General features: G+C 46.2%; 1 protein-coding gene and 1 long non-coding RNA gene across 5 annotated transcripts in view; one reads left to right on the forward strand and one right to left on the reverse strand.

The window, feature by feature from the left end:
- PRKN (parkin RBR E3 ubiquitin protein ligase) overlaps nucleotides 1–17,105 on the reverse strand; it is a 1,216,903-nt gene that overhangs the window by 17,851 nt on the left and 1,181,947 nt on the right. For all 4 annotated transcript variants that reach the window (XM_081524442.1, XM_081524441.1, XM_081524444.1 and 1 more), the window contains exon 12: nucleotides 6,016–6,133. In XM_081524442.1, coding sequence (XP_081380568.1) covers nucleotides 6,016–6,133 — 118 coding nt within the window. The remainder of the gene's footprint in view (nucleotides 1–6,015; nucleotides 6,134–17,105) is intronic.
- On the forward strand, nucleotides 13,109–16,607 carry LOC145519749 (uncharacterized). Its single transcript, XR_014063864.1, has 2 exons — nucleotides 13,109–15,510; nucleotides 16,190–16,607. It is a non-coding gene; the product is annotated as an uncharacterized LOC145519749 (long non-coding RNA).

Here is a 17,105-nt window from a genome sequence, read left to right on the forward strand (position 1 = left end):
ATATATAGTAAATTTAATATTTTAAGTATACAATAATGTATTTAGCAATTTAATATATAATAATGTTAATATATACCATGAGTAATTTTTATCACTTCTTCAGTGTTACTTGGCTTGAAAAAATTCATAATACAGGAGTTGGGATAGTTGTTTTAAAAGCATTTAATATTGAATACGATCCTTCGTGCTAGTCAACATTTTATATAAGATGAGGATTGTTGTTGTTCAGTTGTTAAGTCGTGTCAGACTCTTCGTGACCCCATGGACTGCAGCATGCCAGGCTCCCCTGTCCTTCACTATCTCCCAGAGTTTGCTCAATCTTGTGCCCATTGAGTCGGTGATGCCACCCAACCATCTCATCCTCTGTCGTACGCTTCTCCTCCTGCCCTCAATCTTTCCCAGCATCAGGGTCTTTTCCAATGAGTCGGCTCTTCCCATCAGGTGGCCTAAGTATTGGAGCTTCAGCTTCAGCATCAGTCCTTCCAATGAGTATTCAGGGTTGATTTCCCTTAGGATTGACTAGTTTGATTTCCTTGCAGTCCAAGGAACTCTCAAGAGTCTTCTCCAATACCACAATTTGAAAGCATCAATTCTTTGGCACTCAGCCTTCTTTATAGTCCGGCTCTCACATCCATATGTGACCACTGGAAAAACCATAGCTTTGACTCTATGAACCTTTATCAGGAAAGTGATGTCTCTGCTTTTCAATATGCTGTCTAGGTTTGTCATAGCTCTTCTTCTGAGGAGCAAGAGTCTTTTAATTTCATGACTGCAGTCAACCATCTACAGTGATTTTGGAGCCCAAGAAAATAAAATCTGCCACTGTTTTCACTTTTTCCCCATCTACTTGCCATGAAGTGATGGGACGGGATGCTGTGATCTTCGCTTTTTGAATGTGGAGTTTTAAGCCAGCTTTTTCACTCTCCGTTTTCACACTCATCAAGAGGCTCTTTAGTTCTTCTTCATTTTCTGCCATTAGAGTGGTCTCACCTGCATATCTGAGGCTGTTGCTATTTCTCCCAGAAATCTTGATTCCAGCTTGTGCTCCCTCTGGCCCGGCATTTCGCATGATGTACTCTGCATTGCAGGCGGATTGGTTACCACCCGAGTTACCAGGGAAACCCCCAAGATGAGGACAGTGAGAAACTAATGAATATTGGTAGGTGCTCTGCATCTATTACATCATTTACTCCTCAAAAGCACCTTGTGAGATAAGGATATTACCTGGTTGCAGAATTTTCTCAAGGTTGAGTACTTTTAAGTGTATAGCCCTGGCTTCCCCGGTGGGCTCACTGGTAAAGAATTTGGCTGCCAGTGCAGGAGACATGGTTTCGATTCCTGATCCAGGAAGACCCCACATGCCAGGGAGCAACTAAGCTCACGTGACACAACCATTGATGGAGCCTGTGCTCCACGGTCCACGAGCCGCAATGCGTGAAGCCCCTGTGTCCTAGAGCCAGGGCTCTGCAACAGGAGAAGCCACTGCAGTGAGAAGCCCTGCAACTAGAGAGGAGCCCCTGCTCGCGGCAACTAGAGAAAAGACCGCATGCAGCAGCGAAGACCCAACACAGAAGACCCAACACAGCCAAAAATAAACAAACAGTGTGAAGCCAGAGGTTTAGCCAAGATCTGTGTGATTTCAATGTTCTTTCATTCAGATAACAGGGCCTTTCCTGTACGAAATGAAAAGTCCCTTACTTGGGGACTTATTTTGGGATTCCTCACCTCCCCAGGTTGTTAACTGTGTTCTCTATTTGCTTCTGGGGATCAGACAGAAACTCTGCTGTGACGCGAAGAGAAAGTTACTTGTATAAAATTGTATGTAGAGAACTGTTCGTGAGCGAATTTCCTAAACAATCCAGGCAAATGTGGTTTCTTTGCTTGAATCTCACTTAGCATTGAATGTACTCCATTATTCAATTTTACCAATTATCTTGTTAAGCCATTTTTTTCCTTGCCAAATTTCCAAATAATTGCTTCAGGGCTGTCTCATTTTTATATTAAAAGCTTGGCATGAGAACTTGCACTAATATAAAATATTTATGACTATGTAACTAAAGGCATTTGTTTTAGGCTAACTGAAGGGTATTTAAAATCCCATACTTTTCTACTTCTTTTTGGTTTGCTTTAAAGGTCATTTAAGCATTTACATATGTGGAAAATAAAGGGAAAAACTCATTGTGATACTTTTAATATTTCCCAATTAGGATTACACAATTACAGAGTTGAGTATTTTCAACACATACTTACTGACTATGCACTTAGAATGTCAATAATGTAATAGTGTAATACTGTATGATCACTTACATTTTTCTGGAATATCATAAAGAATGCTTAAGCAATGCATTCAAACTAGCTGAATATTAAAGGGAGGCTGAATGAAAGCTTGAGAATTTTTCTTATTACACTAAAATCTTAATGGATCTTGAGCACTAGCATTAACAATTGAGATTTTATTATAGCAACTGGACTCACAATGGCACAGCAGAATAAGAAAAAAGGAAACAGCAGGAGAGAAGGCAATCATTTTGTTAACTCTCTTTTCTTCCTGGTATGTGATACAGAAGGAATATTCTAGATCCCATAAAATGGAGAAGCGTAAGGAACTCCAACTCTAAAAATCTTACCAGCTTAAAAGTAAATGTAGCTCAGTCGTGTCTGACTCTTTGCGACCCCATGGACTGTAGCCTACCAGGTTCCTCCGTCCATGGGATTTTCCAGGCAAGAATACTGGAGTGGGTTGCCATTTCCTTCTCCAGGAGATCTTCCCAACCCAGGGACTGAACCCAGGTTTCCCGCATTGTAGGCAGACGCTTTGCTGTCTGAGCCACTGGGGAAGTTCCTGATGTCACACTGATTTGTGGATATTTGGATGGAGAAAATCTGGCTTTCTTCTTAGAGAACTCTGTCTACCGACCGATGCTCAAACCATGGAAAGCCCAACACCGTGGCCTGGGCTGGCCACTCTGCCATCAGATTTAATGAGGGACCTGAAGTTCTGGAACAAGCTGAAGGCAGATTTAACGGGCAACAGACACTTCTTGATCAGGGGATGGAACCAGTATCTCATTGGTTTGAGATGGAATTGGTAGAAGTGAAGAAAGAACTTCCAGAGGTTGAAGGGTGTTATAGGAGCAAGCGCAAAGGGTTAGCCTGCATTTCAAATGGAGAGAATTCTCATGGTCACGACAGCTTTGCTGAAGAAAGAACTACTTTTCTGGAATTCAGTTACATATGAAACATTTAGGTGGAAAACTATCATGAAACTAGCTTTTTTTTTTTTTTTTAAATACTAGTTATATACAACTTTCAGTGTTAGAAACATGTGATCATTTATCCCACTGATTAGCGTGAGTACTTAGAATATTACAGATTTTCTCCCCCTTTCCACTGTCACATAAAATGTTTTCTCTTTTTTCTTTAATTTAAAAAACCTGAATGAAAGATTCTTTACATTCTATAGAGCTTTACAATTTTCCAAAGGAAACTAGCTTTTCTAGTAGAGCCTAGGTCTGTTTAGGCTGTAGTGATAGCCTTTAGAACAGTTTAGACTGTCATGAATTAGCTGAAAGGTTCAGCTTTTCAGTTCATAGGTTAAAAATCTATAGGTGTGACCTCTAAGCCAGTGGGAGAATCAGGTTTCCTTGAAATTAAATCCAGTTCTGCTTAATCTCAGTCTCTGAGATGTGCTGCTCCTGCCTGACTCTTTCTAAACATGAGTCATTCATCTCCAGTTGATTCAAACAGAATTTTGAGAAAACATAAACCTCTCCCTCCATCCTTCAGGATCACGCTCTACACAAAATTGCAAAGAAGCATTTTTTGCGCAACGATGTGTTCTGTGCACTTTTTGTGTTTTTAATGTATTTAGCTCTACTTTGTTCTTTGAAAGACTGCCTGCCCTGCGGCACTAAAGAACACTTGCGTGCACCCCAGGTTCTCCCTCTTTCACTGATGCTGAGGATACTCTGTAACACGTGGCCCTCGACCTTGTGCCAGGGATCAGAATTCCAAAAGACAAATTTGTGTGTGAGGTGAGGACCCTGGATACACTGTGCTGGAGACGGTAAAGTGAACACACATTCTGTGAAAGGTAAAAGCAGTTGTAGAACATTAAAAAAAAAAAAGCCTACAGGTGAAACATCAGTGCTTTCCATGCATATGGTACGTCACAATATTTCGTAGAAAGAACCAGATTAGGAAACGTTGCTACAGTCAGGAAGCCCTTGACGCCTTCGATTCCATCTTCTGGGGCTGCGGGTGTGGTCTGACTCAAGGCGGATCTGAGCACGTGGGTTTCCGGCCTCAGGCCCTGGAATGGCGTCCTGTCTTAGAGAATCGAGTCCAAGCCCCTTGGGTCACGCAGGGCACTACATCGCCCCCACCCGCTTCAGCCTAGGCTCCTTGTCCTCATGCAGGAACTAGGTGGGCTTCTTGCATGCGCTGTGTGGACGGTTCACACTTTCTGCCTTTGCACCTGCTGGCTGCCTGAAGGCTTGCCTGCCTCGTGACACCAATTCTCATTCTGGGCTCAGGCATCATCTCCACCAGCAAGCCGCCCCTAAACCCCAGGGTCTTTCTTCAGCTCATTTTCTCTACCATATTTTAGAAAAGTATCTATTTATGTATCTCTCTCCTTTCCTAGCTCCTTTTACATTCAACAGGGTATTTATTTATCGGGTGCTCTTCTGGGCCTCGGGGGATAGACAGCCAGGGTTCCTGACCTTTGGAAACAGCAGAGCGGGTCTCTTACTGTTGACTCTGCATCCTTTAAGGACCCACGAGACAGAACACCGGCCCGTGCTTATCAGCACTGCGCCTCCTCTCTGGTGAAAAGGCCTTGGCTGCTTTCTTAACCCTGCTCAGTCCGCGAGGACCAGGGAGGCTCTTTCCTCTGATTCTGGTGTTGTCTTCTCTTTATATGTCGGGGCCAGGCCGCTGCAGTCCCAGGAACATTCCAGATCAGGAGGAATAACACTGACTCAGTGGCTACATTCTAGGGACTTAAAACCTGTGGTGCCCTTGCATTTGTCCTCCGTCGTTGTTGTTGAGTCGCTCCGTCGTGTCTGACTCTCTGCCACCCCATGGACGGCAGCACGCCAGGCCTCCCTGTCCCTCACCATCTCCCAGAGTGTGCCCACATTCATGTCCATTGAATTGGTGATGCCCTCCAACCCTCTCATCCTCTGTCGTCCCCTTCTCCTCCTGCCTTCAATCTTTCCCAGCATCAGGGTCTTTTCCAAGGAGTCAGCTCTTCCCATCAGTTGGCCAAAGTATTGGAGCTTCAGCTTCAGCAACAGACCTTCCAGTGAACATTCAGGGTTGATTTCCTTTACGATGGACTGGTTGGGTCTCCTTGCCATCCAAGGGACTCTCAAGAGTCTTCTCCAGCCACACAGAAGACTTTCCATACAGGCCTTAGCTGAGGAAAGAGAGGCTGCAGGGCCCACCCTGGGGCTATGGGCGGGGTTTCACTCACAGCAGGCCAGCTCTCAGCCCCACGGAGGACCAGTATCTCCATATCAGAGCAGTCTGGGGAAACTTCCCTGTGTGTGTCAGTCACTTAGTCACGTCCCATTCTCTGTGACCCCATGGGCTGTATTCCACCAGGTCCTCTGTCCACGGGATGCTCCAGGCCAGAATACTGGAGAGGGTTGCCATTTCCTTCTCCAGGAGAGTTCAGTAGTGTTAATAATAAGTGATATAAGGGCAGTTCGTGTTTCTTGAGTGCTCTCTCTATGCCAGGCCCCGGGGGAAGCATTTGCCATCCATCCTGCCCCCTGATCCTATCGTTGTGGTTCAACCTCTGTTAGCATTTCTGTTTTACAGACCAGGACTTGAGGTTTAGGAGGTTAAGAAACTTGATGTGGGCGCTGAGATTCAAACCCTGGCCAGATGGCCCCAAAGCCCCAGCGATGAGCTCCCCAGCTAGCAAGCCCTTGGAGATTCTGACTTCGCCGCCGCCCTCCCAGAAGAGCCCACTGCACGCTCGCTCTCCAGCCAGCCCAGACTCACCGTTTTTTTCTACAGGCACATGGCAGCGGGGACAGGGCTTGGTGGTCTTCTTGATCGTCTCTTTGGAGGCTTCCTCCCACCGGGCCTGCTCTGCCGCCTTCTCATCGACTCTGTAGGCCTGGGGAGAGAAGACAGAGGGAGGAGACGGTCAGACCTTCATAGTGGGCTGGACATGGGTTCCTTGAAACGCTGTCCTGGAAATTCTTAGACATGGAGGTGCCTACAGGCAAGAAGCTGAGAGGGAATCTCACTTGACAAGTGGTGGATGGTCCCTGGCTCTGCCGGGACAGGCCCCGACATGGGTTTCTTGGCATGTGCCCATGCTTACGAGCCAAGAAAAGACCGTGTGGCTTTGTGGTTTGAGCTCCTCCTTTGTGCTGTCTTGACTACTTGTGATAAATAACATCTCTCAGGTGCTGAATATGTGGGCAAGGTGAGACAGGCTCTGAACCCCTTCTAGTTAGATGTTTCATCGGGTGTGTGCACTAGGTTTAATTTTACATTGAGGATTAGACAAGTTAAACCACTGCCAGAAGCTGATAAGTAGGAGAGTCTGTGTGACTCCAGAATCTTCACTTTTCAGCTTTCTTCAATGTCTTACTATCTTGCATTCCTGCACCTGGACAGGAATGTGGTCACCGATGAGACGGGGCAGGAAGAGGGAAGTGAAGCTGATGTGACAGAGGAAATTGCAGCAGGAGCCAGGAACAGTCAGAGGTCAAGACGGGGCCTTGGAGCCAGCTGCCTGGGTTCAAATCCCTACCCGGGTAGGCAGGTTTGGGAACACTGCTTAACTCCCTGAAAGTTCCCATCTCAGATGGAAATCTACCTGTCTAGTGCACTGTACCGAGGATCAAGTGGCTTAATGTCTTTAAAGATGCAAAAAACAAGTATCTGACACCCATTAAGTGATGCTATGAATGACCTGGGCATCTACAACAAGCTCTCAGAAATACTTGCTGATGTCATTCATGTCAGAGGAATGACTTATCCCTGACTCAGATCACAGAAAGGAGGAGGGATTTCAAAGGTGCCACTGCAGATATTCTGTTCAGACACTACAATCTCTTCACTTACTTCAATGTTGAGTGACACGTGCGATGAAAGAGTTGGTACGTTTTTGGATTCAGTACAAGAACTCTGTGGTCTAGAAATATATTTCAAATGTTAAACCAAACAGAACCCCTCCATCTTGGCCTCTACGGAATTTAAAAATTTTCTTCTACGCTTTAAAATTAATACAAACACGCAAGACATTTTATTAAATCTGTGATGACTCTTAAAACATTCCCAGGGCTATTTTTAGGTTGCTGGTGTGCTAAGTTGCTTCAGTAGTTTCCGACTCTTTGCAGCCCCGTGGACTGTAGCCTGTCAGGCTCCTCTCTCCATGGGATTCCCCAGGCAAGAATATCGGTTAGTAAAGAAACTGTATAATACAAAATGCTCTAACACTCCAATATTACTCTAATAATAACATTGATAAAGCTTTTTAAATTTATAGCACATTATTTTTTGCACTTTGATTTCCTTCATTTCAGTGGATCCTCACGGTAACCTGGAGAAGACAGGCAGATATCAAACCAAGGAAGTTTCTGAGTAGTAAAAAGGCCAAGGGCCAGGTGTTAGGATGCTCACCTTGTATAAAACAGTACCAGGGTCAACTAAATGCAAAGATTTGGGAAACCTGGAGGATGGAAACCCAAACCAGAGATGCTCTAGCCCAGAGCCTTGCACTTTGAGGATGAAACTCCTCCCAGCACCGTTACCTCTTAGCAGGTTTTCTACATGGTGAGAGTGAAGACAGGGAAAGCCAGAGGAGTGGGATGGCTGTGGTCAGAAATGTCTGCCTCAGTGAGTACAGCAACTGTCCCCTGAAACCACAGTCCAGGAGAGAGGCCTAGGTCAGGTACGGACTCTGGCGCGTGGATCCTTCATCCCAGATACCAATCCAACTTGTATCCTGTCATCATCAGAATCTACATATTTTTGAAATATTTAAGTTTTCAGTCTTTAAGAATGAAGTATTAGGAAGTAAATGGGCTTCCCTGGTGGCTCAGGAGTAAAGAATCAGCATGCCAAGCAGGAGTCACAGATTCATTCCCTGGATCAGGAAAACCCCCTGGAGAAGGAATTGGCAACCCACTCCAGTACTCTTGCCTGGAGAATCCCATGGACAGAGGAGCCTGGCGGGCTACATACAGTCCATGGGGTTGCAAAGAGTCAGATATGACTGAGTGACTTAACAATAATAACACTTAGGGGGGAAATAACTGTCTTTACATCTCAGATGCAGCATTTAATGGTTTCATGGTAACGAGTATTTATGTTTCTGTTACTTCCAACAGAAAGCGAATTCACCCAAGGCCAAGGTCATGGCTGTGTCTTCCTCATCTCTCCAGTGACTGCACAGCGGCCTGCTCCCAGTGGGCACTCAGTACATTTTAGCTGAGTCAACGAACAAACGACACATCCCATGAAGGTGCCCACTTGACAGTCGTCCGGAATAGGACCCTGTGAGCCAAGAAGGGCATATCCCCGATGGTGGTCATTGAGGTGAAACCAATTCCTTTCTCTTAATCAGCTCTTCTGTTTACAAAGGTAAACGTCCTTTATAACTCAGAGGGTGTCACGTGATTTGTGAATACTTAGAATAAAGCAGAGTCAGTTTAATGCGAAGAAGCAACCGCAGGTCACAGAGAACTTCCTTAGGCTCTGGGACAACGTAAAGACCATCCCTGGCCGACAGCCCAGTGATAAAGCTGTGATGAATGAGAATGTCACAAGATTTAATACGTAGGTTTGGATCTCAAGTACATGTCTTCCCTGACCCTATGTCCCCAGCTTTTTTATCTGTTAAGGTTCAGGAGCTTGTAATTCTGTAATGATGGTTTAAAATTGCTTACTAGGGGCATAAAGATCAGAGAAATTTATAATGTTACTGACCAAAGACTAATGTGGAAATGCCGCTTTTCAGCAATATGGAACACTGCATGCTAAAGGTAATTGCTCCCACGGGTATATACCTAAAGATGCTGGATGAAATCGATAGGAAAGCAAGAGACGTCTTTGCTAAATACATTGTTGATTTGATGGCAATGTCAGGAAAATCTCTGAAGCTCAGGATGAGAAAGAGAAAATTCTGCTGGTTTAGGGAGGGAGGAATCTGATGTTAGCAGTGGGGCGGTTTTTCTAGTCCCAGGCTGCCCAGGGCTTGGTCATTACAAGCAGAGGTGGAACCTGGGCCAGAGCAAGGTGGAAGGTGCAACTGGATCTTCCCATTACTTTGCTTACACACACGCACACAAGCCTCATGCACAGAAATCTGTGAAAAGAATTCATGCCACCTGAGTAAGCTTTAAAAAAGCCTCATGCCAAAAAGCTAATTTGACAGTATAGCCAAGAACCTAGCTGAAGCAAAAATATTTTCTGTGGAGTAATGCTCTTTAAAAAGACAAACCGCAAAAAAAAAAAAAAAAAAAAAAAAAAACCAAACCAAAACCACACAAATAAAATTCCAAGAGACCTGGGATCACAATTTTAAAAAGGTCACCAAATACAGGAGAAAACAAGCTACCACGAGCGAAAGTGGCAGAAATGCAAAACTGCAGAATCTGACCCGCAAAGGCTGTGGATACTGGAATGACCAGGTGCAGAGTACAAAATAAATATGTTTACAATCCAAATGAACTGAGTTACAAAAAAGAAACAGACTCACAGACACAGGGAACAAACTTATGGTTATCAGTGGGGAAAGAGGGGAGGGGAGGGATAAATTAGGAGTTTGGGATTGACAGATATGCCTACTATATATAAAATAGATAACTACAGAGAACTATATTGAATATGTTATAATAACCTATAATCGAAAAGAATCTGAAACAGAATATGTATCTAAACACACACACATATATACATATGTGTGTATGTATGTATATATATATATATGGATCCCCCATGGCTCAATGGTAAAGAATCCACCTGCCAGTGCAGGACATGCAGGAGACACAGGCTTTATCCCTGGGTTGGGAAGATCCCCTGGAAGAGGAAATAGCAACCCACTCCAGTAGTCTTGCCTGGGAAATCCCATGGACAGAGGAGCCTGGAGGGCTGCAGTCCACGGGATCACAAAGAGTCAGACACAACTGAGAGACTGACCACACAGTTGATACATGCATAACTGAATCATTTTGCTGTACACCTGAAACTAACACAATATTATAAATCAACTGCATTTACAAATCACTGCAGATGGTGACTGCAGCCATGAAATTAAAAGACGCTTACTCTTTGGAAGAAAAGTTATGACCAGCCTAGACAGCATATTAGAAAGCAGAGACATTACTTTCCCAGCAAAGGTCTGTCTAGTCAAAGCTATGGTTTTTCCAGTGGTCATGTATGGATGTGAGAGTTGGACTATAAAGAAAGCTGGGCTCAGATATACATATATATTCTTTCCATATTCTTTTCCATTATGGTTTATCACTAGATAGTGAATATAGTTTGCCATGCTAAACAGTAGGAGCTTGTTGTTTTTGCTTTTTAATATTTAGGCCTGGTATGCGGCCAGGGCTTTTAAACTTTTATTATTTATTTTTATTTTGGCTGCACTGGGTCTTCATTGCTTTGCGCATGCTTGCTTGCTCTGTGGCAGGAGGGATCTTAGTTCCTGCACCAGGGATTGAACCCAGGTTCCCTGCATTAGAAGGCAGATTCTAAACCACTGGACCACCAGGGTAGTCGAAGTACAACCTTGCTGTTTATCCAACAAGGTTGGATAAACTATTATTCTCTGTATAATAGTTTGCATTTGGTCAGTGCTCAGACACTCAGTCATGTCTGACTCTTTGTGACCCCATGGATCATAGCCCGCCAGGCTCCTCTGGCCGTGGGATTCTCCAGGCAAGAATACTGGAGTGGGTTGCCATTTCCTTCTCTAGGGGGACTTCCTGACTCAGGGATCGAACCTGGGTCTCCTGCGTTGCAGGCAGATTAATAACTGAGCCACCAGGGAAGCCCCTTACTGTGATGTGACAGGCAACAAAGAGGACTCGGGGCTGAAGGTCAAGGCAAGGTCGCAGAGCGCTTCTGCAGGCTGAGGCCACGGCGTGGACGGCAGCTCCTCGGAGCCCAGCGGCGACCCCCCACCCCCGCCTGCTCTGTCGCTCTCTGCCCACGCCCCGTGGCCGGCGCTCACGTCTGCCTGACCTGCTGCAGCTGCTCTCAAGGGGACACGGAGGAGGCCGCGACTGGCTTCTCCTTGCCCTTTTCGTCTCTGCTTGTCTCATTGCTCCCCCCGCTCCCCCCACTGCTGGCGTCCTTCCTCTTTGGGAGAGCAGAGCCCCCGAGAGCGCCCCAACCCCCTCGGGGGCCTCCACGCCCGCACCGACATCATTCTTGCTTCTTTCGCTTCACCCAACTGGATCCACTGGAAGCAGGACAGTCAGAGGCCCACCTCACTGCTGCGGGCCTGACTGACGTCGGGGAACCAAGAAGGAAGCGCTGGGTCATCCTTCTAGTAGGTTCTCTGTGTCCAGGCGACTGTATTAGATCTTCGACTATCAATTCCCAGGGGGAAAGGTGCTGTCACCAAGCCTCTCCACTGACATCTTTCTCAGCATCCTTTATGAGCATCCTTGGTACTGATGTCCAAATCCTTCTGGAATGATCGCAAGCAGTGGTCGGATGTACCCAATGCTATGGGATCACTGAGGGATTTAAAAAACACACACACACATCTTCGCTTGTGCTCACAAGCTGGAGATGTGGATTCAGTAGCTCTAGGGTGGAGTCCAGAAATGTGAATCCTTAAAAATGCCCTGATTTGGGGGGATAGGGGGTACTTCCCTGGTGGTCCAATGGTTAAGAATCCATCTTGCAATGCAGGAGATGCGGGTTGGATCCTGGGGGGGGGGAACTAAGATCCCATGTGCCATGGGGCGAGTAAGCCTGAGCGCCCCAACTACTGAGCCTGTGCCCTGGAGCCTGTGTGCCACAACTAGAGAGTCCAGGCGCTGCAACGGAAGATCCCACATGCCAAAACTAAGACCTGATGCAGCCAAATAAATAAATATTTATAAAAATGCCCTGGGGGTTTGTGGGGGCACAGGTACGCTTGGGAACCACCTCACTTGAGACCAAAAGCATGTCTAGTTGGATAAACTCACCCTCCCTCATGCTTTTAGGCATCAAGCTGTAAAGCAAGGACTTGGCATTGTGCGCCAGGAGGTGACTCAGCACTATTATCCTACAGGAGCTTGACTGTGGCTCCCACAGGGCAGTGTGACAGTTAGTGCATTGCACAGACCTCTGTGCCTGCTTTGTGCTCATCCAGCACGTGGGGGGACAGTGTGTGAGTTCATGGGGGCAGGACATGTGGGGGCGGGATGGGACGGGTCTCTCTTGTTACATGAAAGTGAAAGTCGCTCTTTGAGACCCCAGGGACTACACAGTCCATGGAATTCTCCAGGCCAGAATACTGGAGTGGGTGGCCTTTCCCTCCTTCAGGGGATCTTCCCAATCCAGGGATCAAACCCAGGTCTCTCGCCCTGCAGGCAGATTCTTTACCCAGCTGAGCCACCAGGGAAGCCCAAGAATACTGGAGTGAGTAGCCTATTCCTTCTCCAGCAGATCTTTCCCACCCAGGAATCAAACCGGGGCCTCCTGCATTGCAGGCAGATTCTTTATCAACTGAGCTATCAGGGAAACCCCTTTTCTACATAGTCAATGGCTAAAAAATCAGCAGGTTCTTCTAATTCCTATATACCTTCAAAATCCATCTCAGCAAGGTCAACTGTTGTCATAATAGACAGTCTGTGGCCCAGGCAGTGAGCATGGTTCTCTTTGTAGGTGGTAATGGTTGAGTGAACGCTTAGAGCTGCCTGCATCCTGAGAAGTGGTTCAGAACAGGGCTTTAGAGGCATCGCTCCCTGGGCTCAAATGCCAGCTTCCTTCTTCACTTGCCGTGTAACCACGGACAGACACCAAGCCCCAGTCTCTGTTCACCTGTGTGATGGACACAGTTCACACCTCACAATGGTGGTTGTGAGTCAAGAATATAAGCATGCAGGCTCTTAGCACAGGGCCTGGGGCACCCTGAAGGCATCAACATCACCAACCTCATCTTGTGTTTATAGAGATGAGACTATTAGACTGTGGGGTTCGTATAAACTGAAAAGACCAATGGAATCTCCTTTGAAAAATGCAGATAAATCAAAGTGCCCTCAGAGAGATTTTAAAATTCATGCCTAAGAGACACTGTTGATACAGATGCAAGTTAGAACAACTTGAAAATGCGGAAACAGTGTCAGATTTCATTTTCTTGGTCTCCACAATTACTGCGGATGGTGACTGCAGCCACGAAATTAAAAGACGCTTGCTCCTTGGAACAATAGCTATGACAAACCTAGAGAGAGTATTAAAAAGCAGAGACATCACTTTGCTGACAAAGGTCCATCTAGTCAAAACTATGGTTTTTCCAGTAGTCATGTATGGATATGAGAGTTGGACCATAAAGAAAGCCGAGTGCTGAAGAATTGGTGCTTTCAAACTGTGGTGTTGGAGAAGACTCTTGAGAGTCCCTTGGACAGCAAGGAGATCAAACCAGTCAATCCTAAAGGAAATCAGTCCTGACTATTCATTGGAAGGACTAATGCTGAAGCTGAAACTCCAATACTTTGGCCACCTGATTCGAAGAGCTGACTCATTGGAAAAGACCCTGATGCTGGGAAAGATTGAAGGCAGGAGAAGAAGGGGACGACAGAGGGTGAGATTGTTGGATGGCATCACTGACTCTAATGGACATGAATTTGAGCAAGCTCTGGGAGATAGTGACGGACAGGGAAGCCTGGTGTGCTGCAGTCTATGAGGTCACAAAGAGTTGGACACGACTGAGTGGCTGAACAACAGAACAACTTGAGAGACTGTTCTCATGCATGTCATCTTTCCAGCTTTAGGAAACTTATTTGTGACATCTGTTTACTCTGGGGCTTCCCTGATGGCTCAGCAGTAAAGGATCCACATGCCAGTGCAGAAACTGAGGATTTGATCCCTGGGTCAGGAAGACCCCTGGAGGACAGCATGGCAACCCACTTCAGTATTCTTGCCTGGAGTATCCCATGGGTGGAGGAACTTGGCAGGCTACGTGGAGTCGCTAAGAGTTGGACACAACTTAGAGACTAAACAACAACAAATAGCCTAATTCTAAAAGTCAATTTAAATCTATTTTCCAAAAAGGATCTGATTGCCATTACTTTCTGAAACCAGTTAGCTTAAATCAGATGAATGTTTTCAGGTGAACGCCAACTGTGAAGTGTCGCCTTTATCATCAAAACTGAAAGCTCAGTTAGCACCCACTTGCCACATCTTTACTGAAACTCCTGCCTCTGCAGAGTAGTGGTCCCCGCAGACAAATGGTCTAGTCCAAGGGCACTGCTTTTGAGCAGCGCGCCCCCTGCCGGTGAGTTGGAACACTGCCGTTCCCTTTCAGGCACAAAGATTCTTGGAACTATTAATGTTTATTACTTTCTCTTTTTGAACTGTGGTGTTGCAGAAGACTCTTGAGAGTCCCTTGGACTGCAAGGAGATCCAACCAGTCTATCCTAAAGGAGATCAGTCTTGAGTGTTCATTGGAAGGGCTGATGTTAAAGCTGAAATTCCAATACTTTGGCCACCTGATGCGAAGAGCTGACTCATTTGAAAAGACCCTGATGTTGGGAAAGATTGACGGCGGGAGGAGAAGGGGACGATAGAGGATGAGATGGTTGGATGGCATCACTGACCCAATGGACTGGAGTTTGAGTAAACTCCAGGAGTTAGTGATGGACTGGGAGGCCTGGCGTGCTGCAGTTCACGAGATTGCAAAGAGTCAGACATGACTGAGTGACTGGACTGAACTGAACCTTTTCTAGGGGGATTTATGTATTTATGAGCTTCTCCAGTGGCTCACTGGTAAAGAATTTGCCTACAATACAGGAGATGCAGGAGACAGGGGTTTGATCCTTGGGTGGGGAAGATCGCTTGGAGGAAGAAATGGCAACCCACTCCAGTATTCTTATCTGGAGATTCCATGGACAGAGGAGCCTGGTGGGCTACGATTCATGGGGTCGCAAAGAGCTGGACATGACTGACGTCACTGAGCACAGCACAGTAGCTATGTATTTACAGAGCATTAGTTTATATAATGAATATATTTAATCAGTAAATACTGAGAATATATCTGTCTCCATGTGTATTTAGAAGGAAATCACTTAAGCGCTAGAATGTAATGGAGCACCTGGCAGTGGGCAGGCAGAGCTGCCAGGTTACACTCCCGGCACTAAGTTCCAGATCTCCCAGGCCATGCTGTCAGATTCGGTCTGGAAGGATATTCTTGACGATGACAGTACCAGAGGTGATTTCTGTTCTTAGTGCGACCAGCACGAGGCACCGCTGTGGGATTAGATCTTGTACAGCCCTGCCTGCCCCACGGGACAGTCTGCTTCATGGAGCGGCGGGAAGGTAAACAGTGTCTGTGAGCACGCTTTGCGATGGGTGGGGGAAGAGGGCAGCATAGATGTTACGTTGTAAGATTATGAATGAGGGTATCACTTAATGGGATTTTAAAGTTCTTGGTATTTAACTAGTCTCACAAATTGGCAAATGGAGGAAATCTGCACTAGGGTGAGGAAGGTAAGCTGAGCTGGATGTTGAATGATGGAGGTCTCGAGTTTACAGATCGCTCAGGTCGGTCAAGACTAAAATGATCAAGGCAGACAGGAGCTGGGATGTGGAGGCATCACTGATGCAAAGAGGGAGCTGGAGCAGAGAACAAGCCTGTCCTTTGTGTAAAGTGCAGATATTTTGGTACAAAGCCGACTGTTATTTTTTTTTGTCGAGCTGGCACAGCAAACATGTGGTGGATGCCTGTGATGTGCCAGGCACTGTTCTAGGTACTAGGAATATGTAAACAAAAGAGAATATGCAGACAACAGACAGAAGCAGTCCCTGCCCTGTAGGGCTGACGAGTCAGCACAGCAGGGGTTCTTAGCCCGTGGAGCACCTGGGGGGCTTGTTCAAACACTGATTGCTGTGACACCCCCCACCTCAACTCCCACCCCAACGCCAACAGTCTCCTCCCAGTTTCTGGATCACTAGGGTTTTTACAATTCATTTATCTGTTTTGTTTTGTTTTAAACAGAACTGAATCTGGGCCCCCTGCATTGGGAGCTCAGAGCCCAGTCATTGGACCATCGGAAAGTCCCTGGATCAGTAGGTCTCGCCATGTTCCTGAGTGATGCCCCGGTAGCTGGTCTGTGGATGACCCTTTGAGAAGTAGCAGGACACCTGCATACACTGCAGTCAACACACATACGAGGAATTGTGTGTCTGTGCGTGTGTGTGCGTGCTCTAGCACAGACTGTCGTGGAGGTGTGCGTCTAATCTCCGCAGCCTGATGTAAACCTGTAGGGGCGTGTGTGTACTGGGACGAGGATGGACGAGGAAAGAATACCCTGCTTAGTGTCCACGGTGATTGGTCAGGCTCCACGCTGGGCACCATGCATAGTTACTCATTAAATCCTTTTGGTTTTACAACATCACATTACAGATGAGGAAAGCATGTCTTGGAGAGGTCATATAATTCACTTACTGATGACTACAGCTCGTGTCAGTGAGGGTTCATTCTCTAAACACACAGAACAGTAGGAGATATATATATATATGACTGCAAGGAGATCGAACCAGTCCATCCTAAAGGAGATCAGTCCTGGGTGTTCACTGGAAGGACTGATGTTGAAGCTGAAACTCCAGTACTTTGGCCACCTGATGCGAAGAGCTGACTCATTGAAAAAGATCCTGATGCTGGGAAAGATTGAGGGCAGGAGGAGAAGGGGACGACAGAGGATGAGATGGTTGGATGGTATCACCGACTCAATGGACATGGGTTTGGGTAGATTCTGGGAGTTGGTGATGGACAGGGAGGCCTGGCGTGCTGTGGTTCATGGGGTTGCAAAGACTCGGACATGACTGAGTGACTGAACTGAACTGAACTGATATATATATATATATATGTACACATGTATATGCTGCTGCTGCTGCTAAGTTGCTTCAGTCGT

This window comes from Giraffa tippelskirchi, chromosome 9, assembly GCF_054371585.1.
Source record: "Giraffa tippelskirchi isolate mGirTip1 chromosome 9, T2T-mGirTip1v1.2.pri, whole genome shotgun sequence".
Taxonomy (NCBI): domain Eukaryota; kingdom Metazoa; phylum Chordata; class Mammalia; order Artiodactyla; family Giraffidae; genus Giraffa; species Giraffa tippelskirchi.